Source organism: Carcharhinus amblyrhynchos, chromosome 9 (assembly GCF_965287045.1).
Source record: "Carcharhinus amblyrhynchos chromosome 9, sCarAmb.v2.hapA, whole genome shotgun sequence".
In the NCBI taxonomy this organism is placed as follows: Eukaryota; Metazoa; Chordata; class Chondrichthyes; order Carcharhiniformes; family Carcharhinidae; genus Carcharhinus; species Carcharhinus amblyrhynchos.
The window spans coordinates 72819180-72832294 of NC_137332.1; the positions used below are offsets into that span (position 1 = coordinate 72819180).

Sequence of the window (13115 nt, forward strand, 5' to 3'; positions counted from 1 at the left end):
CAAGGAACCGAGGCAATACTGGAATCAATGGGAAATCAGGGGTAAAACTCTCCTCTGGCTGGATTTGCAACCAGCAGAAAGGGGTGATTTCAACCATCACCCCTTGAAATTCAATTGCATCATTGCTGATTCCCAACTACCTCTACCATGGGGGTTACAATTCATCAGAAACAAAACTGGACCAGCCTTATAGATATTGCAGCTATAACAGCAGGTCACAGGCTAAGAATTCCGCAGCGGGTAACTTGCCTCCCGACTCTCCAAAACCTATTCAGGATATACAAGTCACAAGCCGGGAGTGGTATGGAATACTCTCCCCATTGATGAGTGCAGTTCCAATAACACTAGAAGCTCAACACCAAGACAAAACAGCCTGCTTGATTGGTACCATATCTATCACCTTCAATATTTACTTTCTCCATCAGTGACAGCAGTGTACATCAGTGGCAAGATGCACTGCAGCAACTCACCAAGGCCCGCTTCAACAATCTTATTCACCCATGACCTCTACCATCTAGAAGGACAAAGAGTTAAACAGATGGAACACCACCACCTTTCGAGTTTCCTCCAGGTCATTCACCATCCTGACTTGGAAATATATCATCATTCCTTCACTGTTGCTGGGTCAAAGTCCTGGAATTCCCTCTCTAAGAGCATCATGGATGTACGCACACTTCAGGGACAAAAGCAATTCATAGCGGCAGCTCACCACCATCTTCTGGAGGGCCAATAGGGATGGGCAATAAATGCTGGCCCAGCTACTGATGCCCACGTCCAATGTATGGATCAAAAAGTAGCCAATTACTTGCTATCTACACAGGCAAAATGCCCACCACTTGTGGAAATCAGCAGGTAAATCCTGCCTATTCTGGAGGCAACCTCAGCTGCAAGAGATGGTTACTGAGGTGACATCCCAGTGATTGGACAGGCAGCTCTGGTGACCAGGCAACACCATTTATTGGTCAGGTCCATGGCAGCAGGCGACCACCAGCAACATGTTGCCCTGGGTCCAATGCCACTTCAGAACCAGCAGCAGGACTTTGCCATCACCCACAAAACCTCCCCTTTTCTCTCTTTCCTCCCCACGTCCCCTCCCCCCAAACACCCATGAAAAGTTAAAAACTACTTCTAGGAGTAATGCAAACATTAGACAAAAATAAATATTAGTCACAAGTAAAGCTTATATTAACACTGCAATTAAGTTACTGTAAAATTTCCCTCATCACCAGAGTCCGGCACCTGTTCAGGTACATCTAACCAGTACATCTTTCAGAATGTGGAAGAAAACCCACACAGACACAGAGAGAAGGTACAAACTCCACACAGTGACCCAAGCCAGGAATCAAACTGGGTCCTTGGCACTGTGAAGCAGCAGTGCTAACACTGTGCTACCGTGCCAGGACCTCAGTCAGTTCCTTTCATGTGATTGCCATAGTCTAGATGATGTTTGTTGCACTATTACATGTTTTTATGAGCAAGTTCCTACATTATCTACAGGAACTGCTAGCTCCCCAACCATTCACATTTACATTGTGGTGTTCTGAATGAAATGGAATTGCTGTCACACATCAGATTAAACTTACTTTCCGATTACTGTAATGGTTCCTGGAGAAACATGATTTCCGTTTTCCTCACCATTTGGACTGTCACAGTTTCTGCAGGTGCAATTGGTCACAAAGTAAAGTGATTTTAAACAAATGCGTGCATCCACAAGTGGCCATCATTTAAAAAACAGGAGACTCTGGGATTCAATATTTCAACTTTTCATCAGCTGGTTTGCTTTAATGCATCATCTTTTGTTCTGTACGAATGTATTTTTCATTTAGAAATGTTGAGGAATAAGACAAATGCAGAGAGACTCAGTAATGTGACTGTTGTGGTCCGGAATGGTTTTCACTACACTATTATATGAAGCCCTTCCTGAATGATTCTTACAGGTAGAGCCAGCACCCCAGCAATTCCCTTATACACAGATTCTGAATGAAGCAGAGTTTAGTCAGACATTGGATCAAACTTACTTCTCGACTGAGTTAGTTTCTGAAGAACATGACTTTCTATCTTCCTCGCACTTTGGACTGTCAAAGTTTTCGTGGCTGTGGTCATAAAGCAGGTCATTTTAAGCGAGTATTTGCATTCAAAATTCAACCCATTAAACCCCACTCCGTCCCCTTAAGCTAAAGGTGCAGCATTTCAAGCTTTCATCACCGGGGTTTGTCAAACACCATTCATGCCTGGCAAATTCCTCACTTTTATAATCAAGCTAGGGGTCAACCTTGTTGAATGAAGTGTACAAGAGGACAAGGAGCACCAGACTGGCCTAAAAATGTGATGCAAGCCTGGTGAAACTACAACACAGGGCTATTTGCTGCTGAACAGCATAAACAGCAAGGTGATAGACTGTGTATCAGAGCCAAGCTCTGCAGTCTTGCCACATCTAATCATGAATGGTAGTGGACAATTAAACAGGTGGAGGCGGGTCCACAATTTTCCCCATTCTTGGCACATCTGTGCAAAGCTGAAGCAGCATTTGCAATAACCTTTGCCCAGAAGTGCCAAGTGGATGATCCATTTTGGCCTCCCTGATGACCCAAGGAGCATTGATGCCAGTCTTCAGCAAATTTGATTCACTTCATGTGATAAAGAAACATCTGAAGTCACTGGATACCTCAAAGGTAAGGAACCCAACAAGATTACACCAATAGTATTGAGGATTTGTGCTTGAGAATTTGCTGTGCCCCTATTCAAGTTGTTCCAGTGCAACTACAACACTGGAGTCTACCCAACAATGTGGGAATATGCCCAGGTAGGTTCTGCACACAAGCAGCAGCCTAGCAAATCACACAGAATAACCTGCACACATCAGTTTGGATTCAGTCATTGCATCAAACTTACTTCTTGACCGAGTTGGTTTCTGAAGAACATGGCTTCCTATCTTCCTCACACTTCGGACTGTCAAAGTTTTCAGGGCTGTGGTCATAAAGTAGGTAATTTTAAGCAAGCATTTGCATTCAAAATTAAACCCATTACCTCCCCCCCCCCGCCTTTAAACTGAAGGTGCAATCTTTCAAACCTTGATCAGCTGGTTTTGTTGAACAGGGCACACCCTTCATGGCCTGGCAAATTCCTCACTATTATAAATCAAGCTGCGGGACCAACCCTAGTTGAAAGAAGTGTACAAGAGGACAAGCCAAGGCTGATGTAAAAATGCGGTGTTCAACTTGATGAAACTACAACATGGCTATTTGCTGCCCAGCTGCATAAACAGCAAGGTGATAGACTGTGGATCAGACCCAAGCTCTGCCGTCTTGCCACATCTAATTGTGAATGATAGTGGACAATTAAACAACTCACTGGAGGAAGCAAGTCCACATTTATTCCCACTCCCAGCACATCTGTGCAGAAGACAAAGCTGAAGAAGCATTTGCAAAAACCTTTGTCCAGAAGTGCCGAGTGGATGATCCATTTTGGCCTCCCCGGTGACCCAAGCATCATCGATACCAGTCTTCAGCAAATTTGACTCACTTCATGAAATAAAGAAACATCTGAAGTCACTGGATACCTCAAAGATAAGGAACCCAATAACATTACACCAATAGTATTGACGATTTGAGATTGAGAATTTCTGTGCCGCTATCCAAGCTGTTCTAGTCCAACTACAACACTGGAATCTACCCAACAATGTGGAAATATGCCCAGGTAGGTTTTGCACACAAGCAGCAACTCAGCAAACCACACAGCATAACCTGCGCACAACTGTTCAGTTTGGATTCAGTCAAGTCACTTAGCTCCTGGTCACATTACAGCTTTAGTTCAAACAGGCACAAAAGAAATTGAAATCAAGAGGCAAGGTCAGAGTGACTGCCATCAGCATCAAGGAACACAGGCAATATTGGAGTCAATGGGAAATCAGCGGAAAAACTCTCCAGTGACTGCAAATGTACCCAGCAGAAATGAAGATGGTTGCACTTGTTAAGTCTGTCAGTTCACCCCAGAACATGTCTGCATGAGTTCCTCAGGTGAGTGTGTCCTTGGCCAGCCATCTGCAACTGCTTCTTTCAATGACCTTTCCCCATAAAGTCATAAGGTCAGAAGTGGGCATTTTGCTGATGACTGCACATGATTCAGCACCATTTGTGACTTGAATCCAACCTTGAAATTCAATTGTATTATCATTGCTGATTCCCAACTCTCTCTATCCTGGGGTTACAATTCATCAGAAACTAAATTGGACCAGTCTTGTAGATATTGCAGCTCTAACAGCAGGTCAGAGGCTGGGAATTCTGCAACAGGTAACTTGCCTCCTGACTCTTCAAAACCTGTTCAGTTTCTACAGTCACAAGTCAGGAGTGGTATGCAATACTCTTCTCCCCATTGATGACTGCAGTTCCAACAAGAAACTCGACACCATCCAAGACAAAGCAGCCATATCCATCACCTTCAATATTCATTTCCTCCACCAGTGACAGCAGTGTACATCAGCTACAAAATGCACTGCAGGAACTCACCAAGACCTACTTCAACAATCTTGTTAGCCCATGTTCTCTACCACCTAGGAGGACAAAGAGTAAACACATGGAGCGCCACCACCTCCCAGGTTTCCTCCAGGTCATTAACCATCCTGACTTGGAAATATATCACCGTTCCTTCACTGTTGCTGGGTCAAAGTCCTGGCATTGCCTCCCTAACAGCACCATTGATGTACCTACACTTCAGGGACAATAGCAATTCAAGAAGATAACTCACCACCATCTTCTCAAGGCAATTAGGTACAGGCAATAAATGCTGGCCCAGCTAGGAACACCCACATCCCATGTATGGATCAAAAAGTAGTCAATTACTCACTACTTCTGCAGGTATTTTGCTCATGCCAACCATGCTCACCACTTGGGGAAAACACCAGATAAATCCTGGCCTATTCTGGAGGTAACCTCAGCAATGGCCACCAGTAGCACTGAACGTGTGTTTGCTGAAACATCCCAGTGATTGGACAGGCAGTTCTGGAGACCAGGCAACACTATTTATTGGATCAGGTCCATGGCAGCAGGCGACTACCGGCAACATGCTGCCCTGGGTCCAATGCCACTTTAAAACCAGCAGGAGGGCTTTGCTTTCACCCACAAAACCTCCTTCTCCCTCTCCCAAAACACACGGATAAAAAAAGTTAACTGCCTCTAGGAATAATGAAAACATTAGACAAAAAAATTATTTGTCAGAAGTATAGCTTACATAAACACTACAATTAAATTACTGTGAAACTCTGCTAGTCACCATAATCCGGCACCTGTTAAAGTCAACGTACCTCCTAACTTGCACATCTTTCAGAATGTGGGAGGAAACCCACACAGACACAGGGGGAATGTGCAAAGTCCAGTGATCCAAGCCGGAAATTGAACCAGGTTCTTGGCATTGTGAAACAGAAGTGCTAACCACTGTGCGACCGTGCCAGGGTCTCACATTCCTCTCACATGGTTGCTATGGTGTTTGCTGCACTATTACATGCCTTTATGAGCAAGTTCCTACATTATCTACAGGAACTGCTAGCTCTCCAGCCATTTACATTTACGTTGTCATGTTCTGAATGAATTGCTGTCACACATCAGATTAAACTTACTTTATGACCACTGTAATGTTTCCTGGAGAAACCCGATTTCCATTTTCCTCACCATTTGCGCTGTCACAGTTTCTGCAGGTGCAATTGGTCACAAAGAAAAGTGATTTTAAACAAATGCTTGCATCCACAAGTGGCCATCATTTAAAAAACAGGAGATTCTGGGATTCAATATTTCAAACTTTCATCAGCTGGTTTGTTTTAATGCACCATCTTTTGTTCTGTACCAATGTATTTTTTATTTAGCAATATTGAGGAATAAGACAAATGCAGAGAGACTCAGTAATGTGACTGTTGTGGTCTGGAATGGTTTTCACTATGCTATTATTTGAAGCTCTTCCTAAATGATTCTTACAGGTAGAACCAGCACCCCAGCAATTCCCTTTTACACAGATTCTGAATGAAGCAGAGTTTAGTCAGACATTGGATCAAACTTACTTCTCGACTGAGTTAGTTTCTGAAGAACATGACTTTCTATCTTCCTCGCACTTTGGACTGTCAAAGTTTTCATGGCTGTGGTCATAAAGCAGGTATTTGCATTCAAAATTCAACCCATTAAACTGCACCACCCCCCCCCCGCAACCCCCAAGCTGAAGGGGCAATATTTCAAGCCCTCATCACCTGGTGTTGTCGAACACCCTTCATGGCCTGGCAAATTCCTCACTTTTATAAGCAAGCTAGGGGTCAACCCTAGTTGAATGAAGTGTACAAGAGGACAAGGAGTACCAGGCTGGCCTAAAAATGTGACGCAAGCCTGGTGAAACTACAACACAGGGCTATTTGCTGCTGAACAGCATAAACAGCAAGGTGATAGACTGTAGATCAGAGCCAAGCTCTGCAGTCTTGCCACATCTAATCATGAATGGTAGTGGACAATTAAACAGGTGGAGGCGGGTCCACAATTTTCCCCATTCTTGGCACATCTGTGCAAAGCTGAAGCAGCATTTGCAATAACCTTTGCCCAGAAGTGCCAAGTGGATGATCCATTTTGGCCTCCCTGATGACCCAAGGAGCATTGATGCCAGTCTTCAGCAAATTTGATTCACTTCATGTGATAAAGAAACATCTGAAGTCACTGGATACCTCAAAGGTAAGGAACCCAACAAGATTACACCAATAGTATTGAGGATTTGTGCTTGAGAATTTGCTGTGCCCCTTTTCAAGTTGTTCCAGTGCAACTACAACACTGGAGTCTACCCAACAATGTGGGAATATGCCCAGGTAGGTTCTGCACACAAGCAGCAGCCCAGCAAATCACACAGAATAACCTGTGCACAAGTGTTCAGTTTGGATTCAGTCAATGGATCAAACTTACTTCTTGATTGAATTGGTTTCTGAAGAACATGGCTTCCTATCTTCCTCACACTTTGGACTGTCAAAGTTTTCAGGGCTGTGGTCATAAAGTAGGTAATTTTAAGCAAGTATTTGCATTCAAAATTAAACCCATTACCCCCTCCCCCCACTTTTAAACTGAAGGTGCAATCTTTCAAACCTTGATCAGCTGGTTTTGTTGATCAGGGCACACCCTTCATGGCCTGGCAAATTCCTCACTTTTATAAATCAAGTTGCAGGATCAACCCTAGTTGAATGAAGTGTACAAGAGGACAAGCCAGAAGCAATGTCAGGCTGACCTAAAAATGCATCTTCAACTTGGTGAAATGACAACACAGGGGTATTTGCTGCCCAACAGTATAAACAGCAAGGTGATGGACACATCCCATGTATGGATCAAAAAGTAGCCAATCACTTCCTACCTCCACAGGCATTTTGCTCATGCCAACCATGGCCACCACTTGGGGAAGTCACCAGATAGATCCTGGCCTATTCTGGAGGCAACCTCAGCAATGGCCACCAGTAGCACTGAAGAGGTGGTTGCTGAAACATCCTAGTGATTGGACAGGCAGTTCTGGATACCAGGCAACACCATTTATTGGTCAGGCCCATGGCAGCAGGCAACCACCAGCAACATGCTGCCCTGGGTCCAATGCCAGTTCAGGACCAGCAGCAGGACTTTGCCATCACCCAAAAAAACTCCCCTTTTCTCTCTTTCCTCCCCCCAAACACCCACAAAAAAGTTAAAAACTACCTCTAGGAATAATGCAAACATTAGACAAAAATAAATATTTGTCGCAAGTAAAGCTTACATTAACACTGCAATTAAGTTACTGGGGAATTCCCCTCGTCACGTCAATGCACCAAACCAGTACATCTTTCCGAATGTGGGAGGGAACCCACGCAGATACAGGGAGAAGGTACAAACTTCACACTGACAGTGATCCAAGCCAGGAATCAAACTAGGTACCTGGCACTGTGAAGCAGCAGTGCTAACCATTGTGCTAGTGTGCCAGGACCTCAGTCAGTTCCTTTCATGTGATTTTTATGGCTGAGGTGGCATTTGCTGCACTATTACATGTTTTTATGGGCAAGTTCTTACATTATCTACAGGAACTGCTAGCCCCCCAACCATTCACATTTACATTGTAGTGTTCTGAATGAACTGGAATTGCTGTCACACATCAGATTAAACTTACTTTCCGATTACTGCAATGATTCCTGGAGAACCACGATCTCCATTTTCCTCACCATTTGGACTGTCACAGTTTCTGCAGGTGCAATTGGTCACAAAGAAAAGTGATTTTAAACAAACGCTTGAATCCACAAGTGGCCATCATTTAAAAAACAGGAGACTCTGGGATTCAATATTTCAACCTTTCATTAGCTGGTTTGCATCAATGCATCATCTTTTGTTCTGTACCAATGTATTTTTCATTTAGCAATGTCAAGGAATAAGGCAAAAGCAGGGAGAGGCAGTAATGTGATTGTTGTAGTCTGGAATTGTTTTCACTACACTATTATATGAAGCTGTTCCTACATGATTCTTACAGGAAGCACCAGCAATTCCCTTTTACACAGATTCTGAATGAAGCAGAGTTTAGTCTGAGATTGGATCAAACTTACTTCTTGACTGAGTTGGTTTCTGAAGAACATGACTTTTTATCTTCCTCGCACTTTGGACTGTCAAAGTTTTCATGGCTGTGGTCATAAAGCAGGTCATTTTAAGCAAGTATTTGCATTCAAAATTCAACCCATTAAAACCCCCATCCCCCCTTAAACACCACCTGTGTTTTGTCGAACAGGGCACACACTTCATGGTGTGGCAACTTCCTCACTATTATAATCAAGCTGGGGGTCAACCCTAGTTGAATGAAGTGTACAAGAGGACAAGCCAGGAGCAACATCAGGATGACCTAAAAATGTGGCGTCAGCCTGGTGAGACTACAACACAGGGCTATTTGCTGCCCAACAGTATAAGCAGCAGGTGATAGACTGTGGATCAGAGCCAAGCTCTGCCGTCTTGCCACATCTCTTGATGAATGGTGGCGGACAGTTAAGCAACTCACTGGAGAGGTGAGTCCACAATTATCTCCACTCCCAGCACATCTGAGCAAAAGACAAAGCTGAAGCAGTATTTGCAAAAATCTTTGCCCAGAAGTGCCAAGTAGATGATCCGTTTTGGCCTCCATGACCGAAGCATAATCAATGCCTGTTTTCAGCAAATTTGATTCACTTCATGTCATAAAGAAACATCTGAAGTCACTGGATACCTCAAAGCAAGGACCCCAGAAACATTACACCAATAGTATTGAAGATTTCTGCTTGAGAATTTGCTGTCCCAGTCCAACGACAACACTGGTATTTACCCAAAAACATGGAAATGTGCCCAGGTAGGTTCTGCACACAAAATGCAGCCCAGCAAATCACCACCCCATCAGTTTACTTTCAATCAGGGAAGTGATGGAAGGGGCCATCAACAGTGCTATCATACAGCATAACCTGTGCTCAAGTGTTCAGTTTGGATTCAGTCAGGGTCACTTAGCACCTGGCCACATCACAGACACAGAGAATGGAGATCAAGAGACAAGTTCAAAGTGATTGCCATCGACATCAAGGAACCCAGGCAATACTGGAATCAATGGGAAATCAGGGGTAAAACTCTCCCCTGGCTGAAGTTGCAAGCAGCAGAAAGGAAGATGGTTGTGCTTGATAGAGGTCTGTCAATTCAGACCCAGGACATCACTGCGCGAGTTCCTCAGAAGAGTGCGTGTCTTCGGCCCAGCCATCTTCAACTACTTCATTCAATGACCTTCCCTCCATAAGATCAGAAGTGGGCATGTTAGCTGATGACCTTACATGATTCAGCACCATTTGTAACTTGATTTCAACTATCGCCCTTGAAATTCAATTGCATCATCATTGCCGATTCCCAACAATCTCTACCTGGGAGTTACAATTCATCAGAAACTAAATTGGACCAGCCTTATAGATATTGCAGCTATAACAGCAGGTCAGAGGCTGGGAATTCCACAGCAGATACAGGGAGAAGGTGCAAACTCCACACAGACAGTAACCCAAGCTGAATCAAACCAGGGACTGTGAAGCAGCAATGCTAACCATTGTGCTACTGTGCCAGACCTCAGTCACTTCCTTTCATGTAATTGCTATGGTCTAGATGATGTTTGCTGCACTATTACATGCCTTTATGAGCAAGTTCCTACATTATCTGTAGGAACTGCTAGCTCCACAGCCATTCACATTTACATTATGGTGTTCTGAAAGAAGGAATTGTTGTCACACATCAGATTAAGTTCACTTTCCAATTACTGCAATGGTTCCTGCAGATACACGATTTCCATTTTCCTCACCATTTGGACTGTCACAGTTTCTGCAGGTGCAATTGGTCACAAAGAAAAGTGGTTTTAAACAAACGCTTGCATCCACAAGTGGTCTTCATATCAAAAACAGGAGACTCCGGGATTCAATATTTCAACCTTTGATCAGCTGATTTGCATCAATGCATCATCTTTTATTCTGTACTAATGTATTTTTCATTTAGAAATGCCGAGGAATAAGGCAAATGCAGAGAGAGGCAGTAATGTCAGTGTTGTGGTCTGGAATGGTTTTCACTACATTATTATATGAAGCTGTTCCTACATGATTCTTACAGGAAGAGCCAGCAATTCCCTTTTACACAGATTCTGAATGAAATAGAGTTTAGTCAGATATTGGATCAGGCTTACTTCTTGACTGAGTTAGCTTCTGAAGAACGTGGCATTGAAACTAACTCACAGTTTGGCATGTCAAAGTCCTCATCGCTGTAGTCATACAGCACATCAGTTTAAGCATGTATTTGCATTCAAAATTTAACCCATTAAACATTGCTGCCGCGCCCGCCACCACCCCCCCCCCTCCCCCGCGCCTCCGTGACACCTCTTTGAACTGAAGATGCAGTATTTCAAATCTTGATCTGCAGGGTTTATAAAACAAATCACACTCAAGATACTCATAAATGCATGAGATGGTGACTTTTTCTTAAATCTTCGAAATTTCAAATGGAACTTTGTGGTATAACCAGACACTGGAAGTGAACAATGCCTGAAGGGCAAATCATTTTCCAATTACTCGTTGAAGAGTTTTGATGCTGTGTCGATAGTGTTGCACTTTCCTGGATAATTGGTGATGGGCCAGGGGGTATGAATCTTGGCAAAATACTGGGAGTAATCAGGAGTCTAGCCTAATCATTATCCAGTGCTATGCCATATTTGCCAAAAGTGTGGCACTTGGGCAGCTTGGCAAAACCACTGGGCAGCCAATTACAATACCAACTGAGGACCACTTCCTGCCTTGAGGGGCTGCTGCACCAGTTTCTGTTGTCATATAAATGCAGCTTCTAAACCCCACCAATCTCTCAAGTTTCTGGCACCCCCCCAACCCATCATTGAGATGCCCTATCCTCAGCAGCCACTGGAGGAGAGGCTGTTAATTTGCCATCCATCTGATTGGACCAGAAGCTCTTGAGACTAGACTGCATCCTAAATTGGATAGTAGGCCCAGCTGCAGTCTCTTAACTGGTCACTATTGGTAGCGTGCAGCCTTGGGTCCCATTGCCTGAAGGAAGATCAGCTCCCACTTAACAGTCTCAATAAGACTTGATCAGATGTTCATAAAATTTCAATCACAAATTACAGATTTTTTTCCTGTATCAAGCAGTCTCTAATTCAGTTGATATTGTTCAGAATGGCACTTCCATGAGATGCATTCAGAAAGTTGCTGCCACATAATCTTACAAGAATTTCTGTCTCTCCAGCAATTCTGTTTTTGCATTGTTTGGGATGAAGCAGAATTTAACTTACTCTCTGATCACTGCAATTGTTCCTGGAGAAGTACAATTTCCATCTGCAATATAGTTGGGGCTGTGGGGGTTTCCATACCTGCAATTCATCAAAACGCACAAATTAAATCATTTCCAAAAAGCATATGCATCTGGCCATTTAAAATGAACCCTTGCAGACTAAGGATTTGGTATTTAAACCCTTGATAAGCTGATCTGCCACACTCCAGATGGATAACAGCAACTGGGAAGAGACAGAGTGTGCAAGGGAGATGTGGAAGGAAGCGGCAAACTCATTTCTTTAATATTTTATAATTTCTGAATGTGGTTACACATTGGATTGAACTTGCCGTCTGATGACTGCAAGTGCCCCTGGAAAACACTTATGATTTTCCTCATAGTTTAGACTATCACAGTTTCTGCACCAGCAATTGGTCAGGAAAAAAGTTATGAAAACAGTTGCATTGACATTTGGCTGTTATTAAAAGTGTCAGAGTAAACAAATGGAGGTTACAGGAATAGTTCTTAGGGCAGGCCTGATGGGCCAAATGGCCTCCTTCTGCACTGCAGGGATTCTATAATTGTAAGTCACTCTAGATGTATGACTGCAATGAATAATTTCCTTTAAAACCTTCATAGGAAGTTTACAGGACACCAAAAATGAGGCCGCAGCGGGTGCAGCAGAGATGATCCATTTTTTCAATATATTTATCCTTGTTTCATTGTCCAACAGTGCCAGATCAACCTTAACTCCAAGACCTAAATAATCATTCCATTGAAAGTATTGTGACGTTGCAATTTTTAAAATAGAAGCTTTCAAATCTCTAGGAATGATACAAATATTAAAGGCAACTAATAGCTTCTTTAATGTGACTGCTATAGTCAGGAAAAGTGTCCACTTTTGAAGATTCAAAACATTTTAAAAAATTCATTTTACAGGTTGTGAGCATTGCTGGGCCAGCATTTATTGCCCAGCTGTAACTGCCCTCCATTTCAGAGGCCATTTGAAAGTCAACCACAATCGCTGTGGATCCGGAGTCATGTAGGGCTCATCATATAAAGACAGGAGATTTCCTTCCCTAAAGGACATTGATGACCATGAAACCATTGTAGTAAAACCCATCTGGTTCACTAGATCATTCATTCCAGATTTTTACTGAATTCAAATTTCACCATCTGCTGTGGTGGGATTTAAACCAGGATTCCCAGATTTTGTTCTGACTCTCTGGATTACTAACCAGTGATATCCACTGTGCCACTACCTCTCATATTTTATACATGATCCACCACCTCTCCTGCATTCTGATTGAAGCAGACTTGTTAGATTGAACTTACTGT

The 13115-nt window shown here is 43.2% G+C and overlaps 1 protein-coding gene across 1 annotated transcript in view; it reads right to left on the reverse strand.

Annotated features, from left to right (window-relative positions):
- Positions 1-13115, reverse strand: part of LOC145347936 (ral guanine nucleotide dissociation stimulator-like 1) — an 88426-nt gene that overhangs the window by 48508 nt on the left and 26803 nt on the right. Inside the window, exons 4-12 of the mRNA XM_080195924.1 lie at positions 11800-11877; positions 8567-8641; positions 8140-8211; positions 6924-6998; positions 6047-6121; positions 5612-5683; positions 2893-2967; positions 2019-2093; positions 1584-1655 (exon numbers count right to left, since the gene is read on the reverse strand). Coding sequence (XP_080052050.1) covers positions 1584-1655; positions 2019-2093; positions 2893-2967; positions 5612-5683; positions 6047-6121; positions 6924-6998; positions 8140-8211; positions 8567-8641; positions 11800-11877 — 669 coding nt within the window. The remainder of the gene's footprint in view (positions 1-1583; positions 1656-2018; positions 2094-2892; positions 2968-5611; positions 5684-6046; positions 6122-6923; positions 6999-8139; positions 8212-8566; positions 8642-11799; positions 11878-13115) is intronic.